We start from the raw sequence: 21,982 nt of genomic DNA, 5'->3' as shown, positions 1-21,982 counted from the left end.
AATTATATTTACAGTTCTACCATACCATTAGAAGGATCTAATTATTTTTACAGTTCTACCATAGCATTAGAAGGATCGAATTATATTTACAGTTCTACCATAGCATTAGAAGGATCTAATTATATTTACAGTTCTACCAGAGCATAAGAAGGATCTTATTATATTTACAGTTCTACCGTAGCATAAGAAGGATCTAATTATATTTACAGTTCTACCATAGCATTAGAAGGATCTAATTATATTTACAGTTTTACCGTAGCATTCGAAGGATCTTATTATATTTACAGTTCTTCCGTAGCATTAGAAGGATCTAATTATATTTACAGTTCTACCATAGCATTAGAAGGATCTAATTATATTAACAGTTTTACCGTAGCATTCGAAGGATCTAATTATATTTACAGTTCTTCCGTAGCATAAGAAGGATCTAATTATATTTACAGTTCTACCATAGCATTAGAAGAATCTAATTATATTTACAGTTCTACCGAAGCATAAGAAGAATCTAATTATATTTACAGTTCTACCATAGCATTAGAAGGATCTAATTATATTTACAGTTCTACCATAACATTAGAAGGATCTAATTATATGTACAGTTCTACCGAAGCATAAGAAGAATCTAATTATATTTACAGTTCTACCATAGCATTAGAAGGATCTAATTATATTTACAGTTCTACCATAGCATTAGAAGGATCTAATTATATTTACAGTTCTACCATAGAATTATAAGGATCTAATTATATTTACAGTTCTACCATAGCATACGAAGGATCTAATTATATTTACAGTTCTACTGTAGCATTAGAAGGATCTAATTATATTTACGGTTCTACCATAGCATTAGAAGGATCTAATTATATTTACAGTTCTACCGTAGGATTAGAAGAATCTTATTATATTTACCGTTCTACAGTAGCATTAGAAGGATCTAATTATATTTACAGTTCTACCATACCATTAGAAGGATCTAATTATATTTACAGTTCTACCATAGCATTAGAATGATATAATTATATTTACAGTTCTACAGTAGCATTAGAAGGATCTAATTATATTTACAGTTCTACCATACCATTAGAAGGATCTAATTATATGTACAGTTCTACCATAGCATTAGAATGATATAATTATATTTACAGTTCTATCGTAGCATTAGAAGGATCTAATTATATTTACAGTTCTACCATAGCATTAGAAGGATCTAATAATATTTACAGTTCTACCATAGCATTAGAAGGATCGAATTATATTTACAGTTCTACCGTAGCTTTAGAAGGATCTAATTATATTTACAGTTCTACCCTAGCATTAGAAGGATCTTATTATATTTACAGTTCTACCATAGAATACGATGGGTCTAATTATATTTACAGTACTTCCATAGCATTAGAAGGATCTAATTATATTTACAGTTCTACCATAACATTAGAAGGATCTAATTATATGTACAGTTCTACCGAAGCATAAGAAGAATCTAATTATATTTACAGTTCTACCATAGCATTAGAAGGATCTAAGTATATTTACAGTTCTACCATAGCATTAGAAGGATCTAATTATATTTACAGTTCTACCATAGCATTAGAAGGATCTAATTATATTTACAGTTCTACCATAGCATACGAAGGATCTAATTATATTTACAGTTCTACCGTAGCATTAGAAGGATCTAATAATATTTACAGTTCTACCATAGCATTAGAAGGATCTAATTATATTTACAGTTCTACCGTAGGATTAGAAGAATCTTATTATATTTACCGTTCTACCGTAGCATTAGAAGGATCTAATTATATTTACAGTTCTACCATACCATTAGAAGGATCTAATTATATGTACAATTCTACCATAGCATACGAAGGATATAATTATATTTACAGTTCTTCCATAGCATTAGAAGGATCTAGTTATATTTACAGTTCTACCATAGCATTAGAAGGATCTAATTATATTTACAGTTCTACCATAGCACTAGAAGGATCTAATTATATTTACAGTTCTACCATAGCATTAGAAGGATCTAATTATATTTACAGTTCTACCATAGCATTAGAAGGATCTTATTATATTTACAGTTCTACCGTAGCATTAGAAGGATCTAATTATATTTACAGTTCTACCATAGCATTAGAAGGATCTAATTATATTTACAGTTTTACCGTAGCATTCGAAGGATCTAATTATATTTACAGTTCTTCCGTAGCATTAGAAGGATCTAATTCTATTTACAGTTCTACCATAGCATTAGAAGGATCTAATTATATTTACAGTTCTACCGAAGCATAAGAAGAATCTAATTATATTTACAGTTCTACCATAGCATTAGAAGGATCTAATTATATTTACAGTTCTACCATAACATTAGAAGGATCTAATTATATGTACAGTTCTACCGAAGCATAAGAAGAATCTAATTATATTTACAGTTCTACCATAGCATTAGAAGGATCTAATTATATTTACAGTTCTACCATAGCATTAGAAGGATCTAATTATATTTACAGTTCTACCATAGCATGAGAAGGATCTAATTATATTTACAGTTCTACCATAGCATACGAAGGATCTAATTATATTTACAGTTCTACCGTAGCATTAGAAGGATCTAATTATATTTACAGTTCTACCATAGCATTAGAAGGATCTAATTATATTTACAGTTCTACCGTAGGATTAGAAGAATCTTTTTATATTTACCTTTCCACCGTAGCATTAGAAGGATCTAATTATATTTACAGTTCTACCATACCATTAGAAGGATCTAATTATATGTACAGTTCTACCATAGCATTAGAATGATATAATTATATTTACAGTTCTATCGTAGCATTAGAAGGATCTAATTATATTTACAGTTCTACCATAGCATTAGAAGGATCTAATTATATTTACAGTTCTACCATAGCATTAGAAGGATCGAATTATATTTACAGTTCTACCATAGCATTAGAAGGATCTAATTATATTTACAGTTCTACCATAGCATAAGAAGGATCTTATTATATTTACAGTTCTACCGTAGCATAAGAAGGATCTAATTATATTTACAGTTCTACCATAGCATTAGAAGGATCTAATTATATTTACAGTTTTACCGTAGCATTCGAAGGATCTTATTATATTTACAGTTCTTCCGTAGCATTAGAAGGATCTAATTATATTTACAGTTCTACCATAGCATTAGAAGGATCTAATTATATTTACAGTTTTACCGTAGCATTCGAAGGATCTAATTATATTTACAGTTCTTCCGTAGCATTAGAAGGATCTAATTATATTTACAGTTCTACCATAGCATTAGAAGGATCTAATTATATTTACAGTTCTACCGAAGCATTAGAAGGATCTAATTATATTTACAGTTCTACCATAGCATGAGAAGAATCTTATTATATTTACAGTTCTACCATAGCATACGAAGGATCTAATTATATTTACAGTTCTACCGTAGCATTAGAAGGATCTAATTATATTTACAGTTCTACCATAGCATTAGAAGGATCTAATTATATTTACAGTTCTACCGTAGGATTAGAAGAATCTTATTATATTTACCGTTCTACAGTAGCATTAGAAGGATCTAATTATATTTACAGTTCTACCATACCATTAGAAGGATCTAATTATATTTACAGTTCTACCATAGCATTAGAATGATATAATTATATTTACAGTTCTACAGTAGCATTAGAAGGATCTAATTATATTTACAGTTCTACCATACCATTAGAAGGATCTAATTATATGTACAGTTCTACCATAGCATTAGAATGATATAATTATATTTACAGTTCTATCGTAGCATTAGAAGGATCTAATTATATTTTCAGTTCTACCATAGCATTAGAAGGATCTAATTATATTTACAGTTCTACCATAGCATTAGAAGGATCGAATTATATTTACAGTTCTACCGTAGCTTTAGAAGGATCTAATTATATTTACAGTTCTACCCTAGCATTAGAAGGATCTTATTATATTTACAGTTCTACCATAGCATACGATGGGTCTAATTATATTTACAGTACTACCATAGCATTAGAAGGATCTAATTATATTTACAGTTCTACCATAATATTAGAAGGATCTAATTATATGTACAGTTCTACCGAAGCATAAGAAGAATCTAATTATATTTACAGTTCTACCATAGCATTAGAAGGATCTAAGTATATTTACAGTTCTACCATAGCATTAGAAGGATCTAATTATATTTACAGTTCTACCATAGCATTAGAAGGATCTAATTATATTTACAGTTCTACCATAGCATACGAAGGATCTTATTATATTTACAGTTCTACCGTAGCATTAGAAGGATCTAATAATATTTACAGTTCTACCATAGCATTAGAAGGATCTAATTATATTTACAGTTCTACCGTAGGATTAGAAGAATCTTATTATATTTACCGTTCTACCGTAGCATTAGAAGGATCTAATTATATTTACAGTTCTACCATACCATTAGAAGGATCTAATTATATGTACAATTCTACCATAGCATTAGAAGGATATAATTATATTTACAGTTCTACCATAGCATTAGAAGGATCTAGTTATATTTACAGTTCTACCATAGCATTAGAAGGATCTAATTATATTTACAGTTCTACCATAGCACTAGAAGGATCTAATTATATTTACAGTTCTACCATAGCATTAGAAGGATCTAATTATATTTACAGTTCTACCATAGCATTAGAAGGATCTAATTATATTTACAGTTCTACCGTAGCATTAGAAGGATCTAATTATATTTACAGTTCTACCATAGCATTAGAAGGATCTAATTATATTTACAGTTTTACCGTAGCATTCGAAGGATCTAATTATATTTACAGTTCTTCCGTAGCATTAGAAGGATCTAATTCTATTTACAGTTCTACCATAGCATTAGAAGGATCTAATTATATTTACAGTTCTACCGAAGCATAAGAAGAATCTAATTATATTTACAGTTCTACCATAGCATTAGAAGGATCTAATTATATTTACAGTTCTACCATAACATTAGAAGGATCTAATTATATGTACAGTTCTACCGAAGCATAAGAAGAATCTAATTATATTTACAGTTCTACCATAGCATTAGAAGGATCTAATTATATTTACAGTTCTACCATAGCATTAGAAGGATCTAATTATATTTACAGTTCTACCATAGCATGAGAAGGATCTAATTATATTTACAGTTCTACCATAGCATACGAAGGATCTAATTATATTTACAGTTCTACCGTAGCATTAGAAGGATCTAATTATATTTACAGTTCTACCATAGCATTAGAAGGATCTAATTATATTTACAGTTCTACCGTAGGATTAGAAGAATCTTTTTATATTTACCGTTCTACCGTAGCATTAGAAGGATCTAATTATATTTACAGTTCTACCATACCATTAGAAGGATCTAATTATATGTACAGTTCTACCATAGCATTAGAATGATATAATTATATTTACAGTTCTATCGTAGCATTAGAAGGATCTAATTATATTTACAGTTCTACCATAGCATTAGAAGGATCTAATTATATTTACAGTTCTACCATAGCATTAGAAGGATCGAATTATATTTACAGTTCTACCATAGCATTAGAAGGATCTAATTATATTTACAGTTCTACCATAGCATAAGAAGGATCTTATTATATTTACAGTTCTACCGTAGCATAAGAAGGATCTAATTATATTTACAGTTCTACCATAGCATTAGAAGGATCTAATTATATTTACAGTTTTACCGTAGCATTCGAAGGATCTTATTATATTTACAGTTCTTCCGTAGCATTAGAAGGATCTAATTATATTTACAGTTCTACCATAGCATTAGAAGGATCTAATTATATTTACAGTTTTACCGTAGCATTCGAAGGATCTAATTATATTTACAGTTCTTCCGTAGCATTAGAAGGATCTAATTATATTTACAGTTCTACCATAGCATTAGAAGGATCTAATTATATTTACAGTTCTACCGAAGCATAAGAAGAATATAATTATATTTACAGTTCTACCATAGCATTAGAAGGATCTAATTATATTTACAGTTCTACCATAACATTAGAAGGATCTAATTATATGTACAGTTCTACCGAAGCATAAGAAGAATCTAATTATATTTACAGTTCTACCATAGCATTAGAAGGATCTAATTATATTTACAGTTCTACCATAGCATTAGAAGGATCTAATTATATTTACAGTTCTACCATAGCATTAGAAGGATCTTATTATATTTACAGTTCTACCATAGCATACGAAGGATCTAATTATATTTACAGTTCTACCGTAGCATTAGAAGGATCTAATTATATTTACAGTTCTACCATAGCATTAGAAGGATCTAATTATATTTACAGTTATACCGTAGGATTAGAAGAATCTTATTATATTTACCGTTCTACAGTAGCATTAGAAGGATCTAATTATATTTACAGTTCTACCATACCATTAGAAGGATCTAATTATATTTACAGTTCTACCATAGCATTAGAATGATATAATTATATTTACAGTTCTACAGTAGCATTAGAAGGATCTAATTATATTTACAGTTCTACCATACCATTAGAAGGATCTAATTATATGTACAGTTCTACCATAGCATTAGAATGATATAATTATATTTACAGTTCTATCGTAGCATTAGAAGGATCTAATTATATTTACAGTTCTACCATAGCATTAGAAGGATCTAATTATATTTACAGTTCTACCATAGCATTAGAAGGATCGAATTATATTTACAGTTCTACCATAGCATTAGAAGGATCTAATTATATTTACAGTTCTACCATAGCATAAGAAGGATCTAATTATATTTACAGTTCTACCGAAGCATAAGAAGAATCTAATTATATTTACAGTTCTACCATAGCATTAGAAGGATCTAATTATATTTACAGTTCTACCGTAGTATTAGAAGGACCTAATTATATTTACAGTTCTACCCTAGTATTAGAAGGATCTAATTATATTTACAGTTCTATCATAGCATTAGAAGGATCTAATTATATTTACAGTTCTACCCTAGTATTAGAAGGATCTAATTATATTTAAAGTTCTACCATAGCATTAGAAGGATCTAATTATATTTACAGTTCTACCATAGCATTAGAATGATCTAATTATATTTTGAGTTCTACCATAGCATTAGAAGGATCTAATTATATTTACAGTTCTACTATAGCATCAGAAGGGTCTAATTATATTTACAGTTCTACCGTAGCATTTTATTTTTATTAGCAACCCTTCATTGCAGACTATCCAATACATGGTAGATGCATCCAGAGATGACTGTTAAAATATCTGCAGTAGAACGACATTCCCTGAATCCATACTTTTTGTCAGAGAGAAGATTTGCTTTTGTGAGGTGGTTGACTAGTGTTGATTTATTGGGGTCTCAAGAATTTTAGCAAATAGGGAAGTGACTAATAGGGTGATAATTGAGAGGGTCACTCCTTTCACCAGAATTCTTGTACACTGATACCACAGAGGCTATTTTCCGTCTATTAGGGAAGCAAGATTTTGCAAAGCATTTATTGATGAGCTTGGAAGGTATGGGGGACAGCTCAGCTGAGCATTTCTTAATTAGTATAGCAGGGATTAAATCAGGCCCACACGCCTTGGAAGTATCTAAGTTCTTTATGACACTGCGCATATGAAAAGGGGTTATTTTCACATCATCGATTGTGGTTTCATTCTACAGGGAAATATGGAAGGGATTTGTTGGCTATAAGGTGGAGTGGAAGGCTAATTGTCGGGCAAGCAGTTCTGCCTTCTCGGTTGCTGTACATGCAACCCTCTTTTTTTGGATAGTGGAGGAATTACTGATTGCCCTTTATTCACTACACTATTATAGATTTTCCAGAAATCACGAGTCCCAATCTTTTGCGATTCTCGCTGTTCCTAATTATTTCAGCATGCTTACTTTTGGCTGTGGTTATTTTTCTTTTACAATGATTTCTAGCATCTATGAAGTTTTGTTAGAAATAATTAAAATATCCCATTACACGATGCACTGAAAATCACTATACTATTAATAGAAGAATATAAAAAGCTACCATAAAACTTTGAATTAAAAACAATGGACAAATTTGACCTATTCACTATTTAAACTCCTATCTGAGCCTTATTTCTCCTTATTTTGTGATCAAAGAACATTAAATGTTGACAGACTATCTGTTTTCCCTTAATTTGAACAACAAACAGCTTCCCAATTAAAAGATTGTATATAAAAATGTTCAGGTCAGCATTTTGCACATTAACTCTATCCATCCATCATTTATAGGGGTCTATGCAATTAAATAAAGAATAAAATGTTACTTACAACGCCTAATTGCAACTGGGTGTTCACCAACTTCAAGTGTTTGCTAATCGGAGGCAGTGGGAATCCTTTATGACCTTTGTCTACAATAAAAACAAATGATAATGAGTTGTTTCTTTTTGAATTGGAGAAATACGAACAGTTTTCAGAAAAAGAGGGTATTATACAGACTCTCTCTGACAAATATGAAGAGTTCTGGAACCTTGAAGAGGCATAATTACCATTAAAATTTCAAAAGGCCAATGGTTGTTGATAATGTGAAATCAATGGTAAATAGCTGTTGTAATGACACAAAATGATTTGCAATGATTATCGAAAGAGTGTTTGAAATCTGGGGAGACTTGCTGTCACTCAAACTCCAAAGAACATTACTTACTAGTGTAGGAAATCACTAATAATGGCTCAGATAAAACTCCAAATAAGTAAATAATAACTTACTGTTGATTTTGGGCATTAGAAAAACATTGATTCCCAAGTTAATTGCGTGTTGCAGTTGTTCAACCTTAAAAAGAAAAAAGTAAATAATGATTAAAAATGGCTGATATAAACAAAATATTAAAAACACAAATTTTTTAACAATTTCAAATACTTACATCAATTTTAATCGGCAAACCCTTTTTCACTAACCCAATTTTCAATCTGCAAAAAGAAAAGTGAATGAAATCTAATAAAATATGCAAATCCATATCTATCAAATATATTTAAATGATATTCCCATCAAATATATGCAAAGTAATAAACAATTAAATTTAAAATTTATGAAATGTATTCAAATGCTAATATTTATATGAAAGATACGTATGCCTGACGTCATATCTGGTTAAATATTATTGACTTCCTTTCTCACGAATTTTAGCTTATGCAAAAACACTTGAGAAAAAATGACATAATCTGAGGTTTTCTGTGTACATCGTAATGCCAGATTATGTAGCAAATTCGTTTTATCAAATAGTTCTATTATACAAATTTACTCACCAATATTGAACACATAAAAATGTGTTATAAAACAACCACGAAATAAGCAGAACTTACTTGAGTACAGAAACGCTGTAATGCACAATATTCTTATAAATACATGCTGTAGCATTGGTGTGAATTTTCTGAAAGATAGAATACATAAGAAAATTAATATCACCCTTGCAATCCCTTGAAATCAAACGTTAAAATAGCTAACCGATCAATCTAAAATAAGAATCTCTGCTTTCTGCTTTTGTTAAGTGTTGAACAAAGATGGCGCCAGTAAATCAAATTGGCGAAGACTCAATGCAGTCACGATCTCGAGTGCTTAGTAATTCCTAGTAAGAAAGATGGCGGCAAAGAATCAATATAGTCACGATTCAGTCGTTTTAAGACAAAGGTTTGACAGCGAACTGACATTAATCCAAAATTTGATATTTTTATGATGACATCGAAACCCTCTCATTGGTTGATTGACATAACTGTAGTTATGAAAACGATCGTCGAAATCATTGGAGTCATACCCCCATTATTAGTCAAACACATTTTCTACTCCCCTTTTTTGACTACTGCTGATGAATTGTTTACTGATTGTGGTGCCACAATTGGGGAATGCCGACAAAGCTGTCCATTTATTTTCTATAGAGTTCAGTTAAAATTCTTCAATGTGCTAATATTTAAACTCTCCAACTCCCTTGATGTCTAATCTTGTTAAAAGAAGGTGAATACACCCGTTTTGATTGCAAGATAATCACCATCATATTTGGCTTAATGTTCGTTTCCTTTATGGTTGCTATGCATTCTGGCAGATGTAAGGAACTGATTTCTAAAGTAACTTATCTCTGGCCAAGTATTTATCCCTCGTTCTCTAAAATCAGTGTGTCGCACTCCCTCCCATCTCATATTTATTTTATTCTGTCAATTTCCTTGCTACCTAGGTTGTTCTACATCTGCTAACGTTAGAACTCTCACTGTTCCTTTCACTGTGACCATACCATAGAAGTGTTCTGTTCTACACAAATCTTCCACTACTCTCCAGATTTCATTTCCTTTATCATAATCATACAATTCTGAATAAATAATTTCTTTTCTCAAATATACTACATATACGACAATAGCTGTCTCCTCACGTGGCTCAGAAGGATCCTCACCTTAAGTGTTGTCAAGTTTACTTGGGGCATGATGATACAATCAAATGCGTCCTTGGTTCTTTGAATTACTCTATCTTCACACTGAGAGGATGTGGTTATAAAAAATAATGACGTATGGTTGGGAGAATAAAAGACGATGAGGTAGTCAGACAGAAATCACATTCTATTTGGGGCGACATATCATAAAAACATCGATCAACTAAAATTTTAAAAAATACTTACGATTGGGAGAATAACCAATGGCTTCGTCGGACTATCAGTTGAGAGATAAATAGTTAGCGTAATAGTACCATCCAAGATGAAATCCCCTTTGATAATGTTTGGTTGCGGCATTTCTGTCGCTTCGAGCAGGACAGACACTTTTTTGTTAGGATAGGCTTTAGCCAACTAAAACAGAAAAAAGAAACACAAGCATTAAACAGTTAGAAGAGCAATTAAAAATATATATTCATTGTGAATCCATGAGTAATATACAACCTGGATATAATCACATATGTACACACGTACACACACACAATTCCGGTTTCTGATTGGTTGAAAATAGAACGTGGTTCCATTTGATCGGTCAGTTCCTACCGCCTGTGTCTATAAGTAGAACCTTCAATTTTTTTAAAAAATCATATCCTCACTTATACGAACAATAGGCCTGAGGAAGCTGGGATTCTAACGAGATGGCAGCTGAAACATCTATGCCCATATGTAGCTGTGTTATATTTCTGATCCAGTCTTGAGTGTTTTGGTTATCCTAAGTTCTTGTATGTAGATCCCCTGTGTTACTGCTTAGTCAAAGGCAGTGGAGTCCACCATCGAAAATGCACCACCCAACTTTATCCCATCAAGTTCAAAAATCCATAGCGGAAATAATATATGTGTGTGTGTGTGTGTGTGTGTGTGTGTGTGTGTGTGTGTGTGTCTGTGTGTGTGTGTGTGTGTGTGTGTTAACTCCTGGCTTCTCAACAGTGTTGATCAACCATCCCTTCAAAACACAAGAAGAAATAACTACATTTACTTACCTCTGGTATGAGTTTCCCAATGCAAATATTTTCACAAGTCGTATTCAATAATCCTTCTTTTGGAACCTGATTCATAAAAGGAAATCTCAGTAAAAAAGCATGAAACCATGAAATTAAGATTGTTTGACAATATAGCTGAGAGCAGGTACATAGAAATATTACACGTGTGGATAGATAACAGTTAGTACATCAGAGGAGGTGAGTCTACAGTTGATACTCTCATGTTAAAACGATTTGCTTTTTTTATGGCATATCAACCCTTTTTAGAATATTTAATGCCAGATCCAGTAATCTTTTAAACAAATTTTTTATGGTTGAAGTTCTTTATATAAACAAATGTCGTTCATTGTGTTTGGGTTGTTTAAAGCTGAAACAAATAATATTAGAAAAAAGTTGACACTTCTACAGTATTTGGGCAGGCTCCATGTTTTTTTTTAAATGTATTTCATTAAACCGTCGCCAGATGGCGCTTTTCGGTCCAAGAACAGGGCAAAATAACTCATATTCTGGGGAATTTGGTCGAAATATTTTTTTTTAATTCAATGTTCTTTTAATTCCAAAATTGTTGGTGCTTCTACAGAATTGGGACAAGATTTTGTAGTCGATAAATGAAGTTTTCACATGAAAAACAATCGTTTTAACTGATTTTTTGTCAATTCTAATAAGTTACAATGGTAGCTTCCAAATTATGCAGTCGAAATTACCGGAATATTATTGAATTATTTAAAAAAAAAACAACTTCAATCATGTTACAAGGTGACAATGTTCTGCCATCTTGTTTAAACTAACACAGAAAATGACCTCCCTTTTTTATTCTCCTGTGTTTTACGATCGTTTTCATCAATTTCTTTTTTATTTTCTTTAATAAATAATTTCAACCCTATCGATTTTCGTAATTTTTTGATATAATCATTTTAAAAAATGCGATGAATACATAGATATCATATTTTTCATGTGAAATTCAGTATTACGAAAAATATTTCATTAATATTATTTATTTGTTCGAATTATTGCTTTAATTACAAAATTGTTTTATTAAAATTATATTTTCTAAACAGGTGCCACAATTATTGAAAAAATGTTTCGGAAAAAAAAATCAAGTGCTGTTTTAATTCGGACAAATGTTTCAATTAAATGGTTAACTTGTTGTTCAAAGTTTCTTTGCTTCGAAAAATCTTTCATTAAAATTATTTATTCGTTCGAAACATAAAAGCCTATTGCTTAAATTACAAAATTGTCTTATTACAATAATATTTTTTTACAAAGGAGTCACCACTTATCAAGGTCCAGACTCCACTCGAGGATAGGAGTAATAAATGTACAGTGGTCAATGGGACAATGTCGTAGTAATTGTGCATGGTGGAAATTTGGTGAATTGTGTTACTTAAGGGGAACGCCTCATCAAGAACTTGTTTACGTTAGACTTGAAAAGGGCCATATTATAGTCAGCCGAAAGCAGGAAAATGGAAGAGAGTTCCAAAGGTGTGCAGTTCTAAGAAAGTAGCTTTGTTTATGGAATCTACATTTAGGTTTAGACACAGATAAAGAGTGGGATAGATTATTGATAATGTTTCCAGCTTGACGATAGTTTCTTGCGAGATTTGGGGGAGGGAGAAGCATTGGTTTTGAGCTCAGACGAGCACTCGCCATGAAAATAACGATAAACCAGAGATAGACTCGCAGTTTATCTTCTGTGAGAAAGAGGTTGCAGGGAAGAAAAAAGGACATCCTCCAGTAGGCTACGAAGTCTATTTTAAACCCTGTCAAGGCAGGATAAGATCTTTCTAGCAGTCCAGATGTGGCAACAGTACTCTATCCGTGGATGGAGCTGACTCTTGTATAGGTAGATAATTGCATCAGCAGTGAGATATGTACTGGACCAAGAGAAGGATCCCACCATTTTCCCAGCGACTTGGTAACACAGAGACGTTTAGATAAATGTTTAGACAATTATATATTGATAATTTTTTTATACAATAAATGTTTTGGTTTTCAAATATTTTTGTGTTCGTAGAAAAAAATTGTTTGTTATTTATTTGACTAAGAAGAAATTGGAGTAATCGCCCCCCTAACAATGGCGCTCGGCAGAAGTGCCAGAAGTTTTATGCTTTATGTTTTTATCTTCAAAATATTTATCCATGATGTTTGGTTTGGATGTTGTGTAGAGAGAAATTGTTTTGTTTTATACTTTGAAGAACATGATTGTGTGTTTGACGCATTTTAGACCAGGATGTAGATATCTTCAGACAGTCTGATCTGGTTACACAGGCGCAAACGAAAAAAAAAAAGATGAAAATAAAACTGAAAGTAAAATGATACAACAGTAATTCCGAGTAGATAGAATTGATAATGGTTATAAGGTAAAAAATTGATAATGGTTATAAGGTAAAAATACTTACATTTTTGGAATCAAAGGTGTGGGTGAAGTATTTGTTCTTGTGGGCAACATAGGCAAATGTGTTGAGAGTATATGATGACAACTGGGAAGCGACCATTGTTTTTGTAGTGCAATGGGGCATCGGTTCCATTGGTCGAACCGGAAGTGGACTCTCTTTGCGATTATTAAGCCAGAAGACCTCTCCCTAGATTAAAGAAAACCAACTACATAAAATCGTTTTTATAAAAATAATAATAATAATAATAATAATAATAATAATAAAAATAATAATAATAATAATAATAATAATAATAATAATAATAATAATAATAATAACTAAAAAAATGACAATTCCATCAACTGTTACTAGTTGTGGCAGCTCTAGCTATTAATCTCACTAAAAGAATAAAGCTGAATGAGGTTGCTTCAATTACAAAAAGGGAGCATGATGAGGTTACTCCCACTACAAGAAGGGAGCGTGATGAGGTTCCGTCCACTACAAAAACTGAGGTGGCTTGCACTACAACAAAGGAGCATGATGAGGTTACGTCCAGTACAACAAGGGAGCATAATGAGGTTGCCTCCACTACAAGAAGGGGGCATAGTACGGTTGCTTGTACTACAAAAAACGAGCATGATGAGGTTGCTACCCCTACAAAGACGGAACATGATGAGGATGCTTCCCCTGCAAAAAAAAAGCATGATGAGGTTGCTACCCCTACAAAGACGGAACATGATGAGGATGCTTCCCCTGCAAAAAAAACGAGCATGATGAGGTTGCTACCCCTACAAAGACGGAACATGATGAGGATGCTTCCCCTGCAAAAAAAAAAGCATGATGAGGTTGCTACCCCTACAAAGACGGAACATGATGAGGATGCTTCCCCTGCAAAAAAAACGAGCATGATGAGGTTGCTACCCCTACAAAGACGGAACATGATGAGGATGCCTCCCCTACAAAAAACGAGCATGATGAGGTTGCTACCCCTACAAAGACGGAACATGATGAGGATGCTTCCCCTGCAAAAAAAAAACGAGCATGATGAGGTTGCTACCCCTACAAAGACGGAACATGATGAGGACGCCTCCCCTACAAAAAAAACGAGCATGATGAGGTTGCTTCCACTACAAAAAGGGAGCGAGATTAGGTTGCTTCCATAACAAAAGGGAGCATGATGAAGTTGCATCTACTACAAAAAGGAAGTGTGATGAGGTTACTTCCACTATAAGAAGGGGGTGTGATGAGATTGCTTCCATAACAAAAAGGGAACGTGATGCTTTTCTGTAATATGAGTAACATGATGCTGTATTAAAATATGTATTAATTATGCATCCAATCTTCACTCTAAGAGAAGGAAGCGTGATGAGATTGCTTATATTACAAAAAGGAAGTCTGATGAGGTTGCTTCCACTACAGGAAAGAAGTGTTATGAGCTTCCTTTCACTACAAGAGGGGGCGTAATGAGGTTGCTCCAACTACAAAAACTAAGCGTAATGAGGTTGCTCGTACTACAAACAGGAAGCGGGACGAGGTTGCTTCGACTACCAGAAGGGGGTGTGATGAGGTTGTTTCTAATACAAGAAAGCAGTGGGATGAGGTTATTTGCACTACAAGAAGAGAGCATGATGAGGCTGGCTTTGACTGTGTGGTGATGAATACCAACTATCAACAAATTTCTTATATTTGAAATTTGAGAGGATGCAATACAAAATCATTCAGTTGGAGACTGGAGTAGCACGTTGTTTAAAATTCCCATGTAATGTAAAGTAAATGAAATAAAGCGTTATACATAGCCTAAATTTAAAAAAATGAGATAATAATATCAAGTTATTTCACATGCATTGAAGAATGGAGAGTTATCTTCATGCCAGTTTGGGAAATTAAAAAAACAGTAATCCTAACGCATTCGTTGGCTTCTACATTACCATTTAATCTGTAAGTTTTTAAATTAATCTAATCATTAATAGATGAAACATAAATAGATCCAAAATGTTTAAAAATGTAAAAGGAGTATTTATTTAAAAGAAGAAGAAAAACTATTTATTTAGAAGAAGAAGAAAAAGTATTTGTTTAGAAGAAGGAAAAGAAAGAAAAAGAAAGCAAACTGTAATGTTAAGCCAAAAAGAAATTCGGTAAAAACCTTAGGATCTAATTATGTATTAATTATGCGTCCAATCTTCAAGATCTGATACCCTGTTGGCGAGGCTGAATTTACTAAAAGCCTAGTGAGCTTGTGATGAACTATAGGCTTTGGGTATGTGGTGATGTTAATAAATTAGAGTTGAGTTGTTTTTATAATAAAATGCAGAAGAGATCTAGAAGTGGAAGTAGTAACTGGAGCGTTTCAAACACAATCGAATGCCAACTATCAACAAATTTCTAATATTTGAAATTTGAGAGAATGCAATACAAAACCATCAAGTTTGAAGACTGGGGTCTCACATTGTTTAAAATTCATATGTAATGGAAAGTAATAAAGCGTTATACATAGCCTAAATTTAAAAAATGAGATAATAATATCAAGTTATTTCACATGCATTGAAGAATGGAGAGTTATCTTCATTTTGAGTAAACAACCTCCAGCATGGCAGTTTGGGAGATAAAAAAGACAGTAATCCTAACGCATTCGTTGGCTTCTACATTACCATTTAATCTGTAAGTTTTTAAATTAATCTGATCATTTTTGAATTGTGTTTTAGAAGAAGAAAAAGAAAGGAAAAGAAAGCAAACTGTAATGTTAAGACCAAAAAAAAAACTCGGTAAAAACCTTATGATCTGTATCCATGAATGTGCTGTTAATGTATGGATTATTTAGCATTCTGTAGTCAAAGACGAAATCTTTCAAAAACTTTTCACTGGCTGTTAAAAGCAAAAACAGAAAAAAAATATGTAATTATGACCTAAAAATTTAATAATCATCATCATCATCATCATCATCATCATCATCATCACCGTCGTCGTCATCGTAGTCGTCGTCATTGTTGTTGTCGTCGTCGTCGTCATCATCATCATCATCATCATCATCATCATCATCATCATCATCATCATGGGCATCATCGTCGTCATCGCCGTCATCATCATCATCATTATCATAATCATCATCGTCGTCGTCATCGTCATCATCTTCATCATGGCCACCATCTTCGTCGTCATCTTCGTCGTCGTCATCATCATCATCATCATCATCATCATCGTCATCATCGTCGTCACCGTCGTCATCATCATCGGCATCGTCATCATCGTCGTCATCGTCGTCGTAATCATCATCATCATCATCGTCGTCATCGTCTTCATCATCATCATCATCATCATCATCATCATCATCATCGGTTTAAAACCCTTTTCTAAATTCATATTGATTGGCATTGAGATCCAAACTAACCTGTCTCTGGACAGTTTTTTTTTTTATTTATCCTACAATCTTTCAAAATCGTGCCACTCATTTTTTCCGTAGACTTCCCCCTCTTAGCTGAACATGTTACCGCAACTGTTGTACATCACTTTACCCAAGAACTCTCATCTATTTTTTCAATGCGGCTAAACCATCAAAGTCAGCATCTTCCCGTACTCTACGTATTTAATCTATCTCTAAGGTCATCATTACCCGGCAATGTTAACAATTGAAAAGAAGACGTGAAGAAATATTTTCAACAAATAATAATATAAAAATATGAAATATCTTAAATATAAAATTTCAAGATGGCGATTGACAAATCCAGAGAAAATCTAAAAATCCAAAAAAAAAATTACATTTAATTAATACAGCAAATCGTATACGGAACTAAAAGTTTCTATCTATAACAATTTGAAATCTATTTTACCTTATTACCGCTAACATGTTTGTATTGCATTTTTTTTACTTTTCTTATTGCAGCTTTTACTTAAAACTCGGAACTTAACTTTAGTTATCCAAATTAAAACCTTGAACTATTATCTAAACTAAAATGTAAATTAATACAAAATTAAGCCGACTTTACAAATTGATAAAATCATCATTGTCGTCGTCATCGTCATCATCATCATCGTCATCATCGTCGTCGTCATCATCATCATCATCATCATAATCATCATCGTCACCATCATCATCATCATCCTCATCATGGGCATCATCATCGTCGCCGTCGTCGTCGTCGTCATCATCACCACCACCACCCCCACCACCACCACCACCATCATCATCATCATCATCATCATCATCACCATCATCAGCACCATCGTCATCATAGTCATCATCATCGTCATCGTCGTCGTCATCATCATCATCATCTTCATCTTCGTCGTCACTGTCTTCATTATCATCATCATCATCGGTTTAAAACCCTTTTCTAAATTCATGTTGATTGCATTTGTTTTACTTTTCTTATTGCAGCTTTTACTTAAAACTCGGAACTTAACTTTAGTTATCTTGTCTTGCTTTTTCTATTTTTTGTTCTGAAATCTTTTTTTGTCAAATATGCTATTATTAACCAATACTGTTTTCGTACATCTAAAACGAAAAGAAAAAAAAAAGTCACCCATGAAAACGAGAACCTTCCAAATTAAAACCTTGAACTATTATCTAAACTCAAAAATATGTAAATTAATACAAATAACCCGACTTCACAAATTGATAAAAGTTCATTATTGGAGTTTAATTATGAGGTGAAGCTCGAAGATTCAAACTCGAGATAGATAACGCCAAAAACATCCCTACATTAATATGGGAGGGGTGACTATCTACAAACAGCGTCTTAAATTAGTAATTGAGCACCGGACTTATACTAAGTAGATATTAATAAGTCCCTCGGACCTATTCCTTTTTTAATTGATGTAGATAATGCTGTGGATGTGTTATCGACAGCTCCAGTAACTCGTGCTTCTCCTTCTTTGTCCCTCAGTCCTCATTCAAGTGACAAAGTGTGAAGAAAAAGCTGCTTTCCAGGTCGGTAGTACTTTGTGAACAGTAATCTGAGATGTCAGAAATTTTTCTGTTTCTATGTCTATCATTTTGGCCATGTCACTAGTAACGGTGCTGGAGGTAAACGTTCAATCTGGGCTGACGTTATCCGCCTGATAGTCAGGGAGCCGAACCTTGGTTAACCACTAAGGAGGCTGTCCTTTCAGCAGGTCCAAATACTGGGGCTGCTGCATTGCCATTTGGTGAATAGATTCTGGCCCATGCAGAAATCTCTGATGGGGCCTCTTGATGCCATACTAGTGGGTAATTGTTATGGCTTTACCTTTTCATGTGCTACAAAAAAAAACATATTCCTGTTCTTTTCGCTTTTATTTTCCCTCTCTATCCTGTCTTAACAAAGTATGCCAACCTGTTTCACAAATCCCAAAACCTCAACATGAAATATCTCCAGAAAAAATACACAAATAAACCTACAACGCCATCCTCCAATGTAGAGCCTTACTACCATGTCTCCTTCTCCAACATAAGGGGTCTACGTTCTAATCTTCCAGAGGTTAAAACACAATTACAGGAGACGAAACCGGACATATTCTTTCTCAGCGAAACTGGAATAGGGCTGACCACTTCCCTAGATGAGTTCATAATTAACGGACACTCTAACTTAACATCTAAATTTGACCCGCAAGATCGCCATTGGCATTGAAATATGAGCATACATTAAAAATGGCTTCCCATGTTGTAGGGATATCTCTTGAGAAGATCCTAATTTACCTTGTATGTGCTTCCAGGTTGGACTTGCTTACACCACTGCATTTATATTTGCCCTCTATCGTCCCGACAACAGCGGATTTACTATCTTTAAGAGTATATCTGAGAAAATATACCACATCCTGTCTGCACATTTCTCAGCCAACATTCACATTTATGGTGACTTCAATGTCCATATGTTGCATAGTGGTTGTTATTTTAGAAGGTACTAAATATGAGTGTATGTTACGTTATTCTTATTTAAAGAGATGGCGTATTCTCTAACACATAATGTGGAATGGCTGACGCACTCAAATAAGACAACTGATAAGGGGAGGTTCTGTTATGATTTTGCCATTGCTTATGACCCCACTCAGTTTGTTCGCGAGCCCACCCATGTGGCCAATACTACCAGTCAGTATGCAAGCCTTCTAGACCTTTTTCTCATAACTTCCCCTGAGCTAAGTTCATGTTCCGTTCTATCTCCTTAAGGATCCGGCGACCACTCCGTTGTATCAGTTAAGATAAAAATGTAATAAGTCCCCAGATGTACATCTCCACCATACTGTACATTGATACTCTATGGCTGACTGGGATAGCTTCCGTACAGTCATATCTGATCTACCTCTGCATTCCATGTTTAAAAAGAATGTGTCCTCTATAATATCAGATCTGACCGAATGGTTAATTGTAGGTATAGAGCGATTCATACCATCTAAAAAATTCCAACAAAAACCTAACAGCCAGCCATGGTTCTCCCCAGAATGTGCTGCTGCCATCGCGCACAGAAATCACTTTTTCCATAGCTACCAACGTAATAGATGCACTAACTAAAGTTGCTTTCAGGAACGCCAGCAACCACTGTAAAAGAGTAATAAAAATGCAAGAGAGCTAAATGCTCAGTCTGTTAAATCCAAAGTAGCTGATCAGCGGCTTGGTTCCCACCAGTTTTGGCAAATAGCAAATAGGATCCTGAACAGAAGCGTCCGTTCTATCCAAACCATTATCAATCGATCAGAGGTTATCTCGTCAGCATCAGACAAGGACAACGAATTTGCCAAGAACTTTGCAGAAAATTCTACCCTATGCGGCGAAGGCCATCAACTCCCAGTATTTCCTCCCATAACACACAACATGCTACAAATATCTGTGCGTGAGGTTGCCAAGCTTATCAAGAACCTTGATTCCAGTAAAGCAACAGGCTCTGATTGCATCCCATTTATAGTGTTAAAAAAGCTTCAACCAAAACGTGCTCCCATACTCACAAAACTGGTTAAGCGTTGCATTAAGGAGAAGTGCTTTCCTACACCCTGAAAAACTCATCAGTATGCCCTGTATTTAAGAATCCAGGTGATAAGCCATCTCCCTCTCAGTACAGACCAATAAGTCTCCCGTGTGACATGAGTAAGTTGCTGGAATCCATATTAAATAGAGAAGTAGCCAACCACCTCAGCAGAAATAACCTTCTTAGTGACACGCAATATGATTTCCATTTTGCAAGATCTACAGCAGATGTGCTGACGGTTATATCTCATGGGATTACCGAATCTCTCGACAAAGGCTTCCTTTTTAGGGCAATTGCTCTTGACATATCAAAGGCCATTGATAAGGTTTGGCATAAAGGCCTACTTCATAAGATTTCTAGCTACGATATAACTGGAAATGTTTTCTCAATCATCAAATCATTTCTCTCTGATAGGCTCATAAGAGTAGTGGTAGACAAAAATCAGAGGCTGTATTAATGCTGGGCCCAACTCTCTTCCTGACCTACATCAATGATCTCCCAAAACACATACTTAAATCATTCGTTGATATCTATGCTAATGGCACGACCATCTACGGCAACACATCAAAGGCTATAAATTGCAAAGTTCTCTCGGATTCTCTCTCATCTGATCTCGAGCGCGTGATACAGTGGGGAAGTGGTGGCAAGTTACCTTTAATGCATCTAAAACCAAGCTCCTATATTTACATTATCAACGCTCTGATCCCCATCTGACATCAATTAAAATAGATGGCTCTCGTCTAGCTAAGGCCCAATGTTTTGACAAGCTTCTGGGTTTGACCTTTACTCCTGATCTGAAGTGGAAGACGTACATCAACTCTGTTGCCAAGGTCGGTGGAAAAATGGTGGAATCTTTCTACCGCTCCAGGAGATATGTCACTACTGATGCAATTCTCTATCTCTATAAAAGCCAAGTACGTCCAAGGATGGAGTACTGCTACCATATCTGGGCAGGAGCTGCTTAAGGCAGCCTATCCTACTTTGACAGAGTACAAAATAGACTTCGTGGGTTAGTGGGGGTGCCCTTTTCTCTTCCCTGCAATCTCTCTCCCACAGAAGAGACGTTGCGAGCCTATTTTTGTTTTATCGCCAATATTTTACGATAAACACCCGTCTAGATGAAACCACTGTAAAAAAATTGTCCCGACTCTTTAGCTGAGCCAAAACCAAAATGTAGATTCCATGACCAAAACTACTTTCTTAGAACTCCACGCCT

At 33.8% G+C, this 21,982-nt stretch overlaps 1 protein-coding gene across 3 annotated transcripts in view; it reads right to left on the bottom strand.

The window, feature by feature from the left end:
* Positions 1-21,982, bottom strand: part of LOC145254719 (bactericidal permeability-increasing protein-like) — a 69,969-nt gene that overhangs the window by 14,424 nt on the left and 33,563 nt on the right. For all 3 annotated transcript variants that reach the window (XM_080113440.1, XM_080113442.1, XM_080113441.1), the window contains 8 exons: positions 16,605-16,696; positions 13,859-14,041; positions 11,460-11,525; positions 10,669-10,833; positions 9,371-9,438; positions 8,932-8,977; positions 8,777-8,840; positions 8,342-8,421 (listed from right to left, as the gene is read on the bottom strand). In XM_080113440.1, coding sequence (XP_079969566.1) covers positions 8,342-8,421; positions 8,777-8,840; positions 8,932-8,977; positions 9,371-9,438; positions 10,669-10,833; positions 11,460-11,525; positions 13,859-14,041; positions 16,605-16,696 — 764 coding nt within the window. The remainder of the gene's footprint in view (positions 1-8,341; positions 8,422-8,776; positions 8,841-8,931; positions 8,978-9,370; positions 9,439-10,668; positions 10,834-11,459; positions 11,526-13,858; positions 14,042-16,604; positions 16,697-21,982) is intronic.

The sequence above is a fragment of the Euprymna scolopes genome, chromosome 30 (genome assembly GCF_053919585.1).
Source record: "Euprymna scolopes isolate OS-2025 chromosome 30, ASM5391958v1, whole genome shotgun sequence".
Classification (NCBI taxonomy): Eukaryota; Metazoa; Mollusca; class Cephalopoda; order Sepiida; family Sepiolidae; genus Euprymna; species Euprymna scolopes.
Note: the sequence above shows the minus strand (reverse complement) of the source record. Positions and strands in the feature narration are given on the sequence as shown.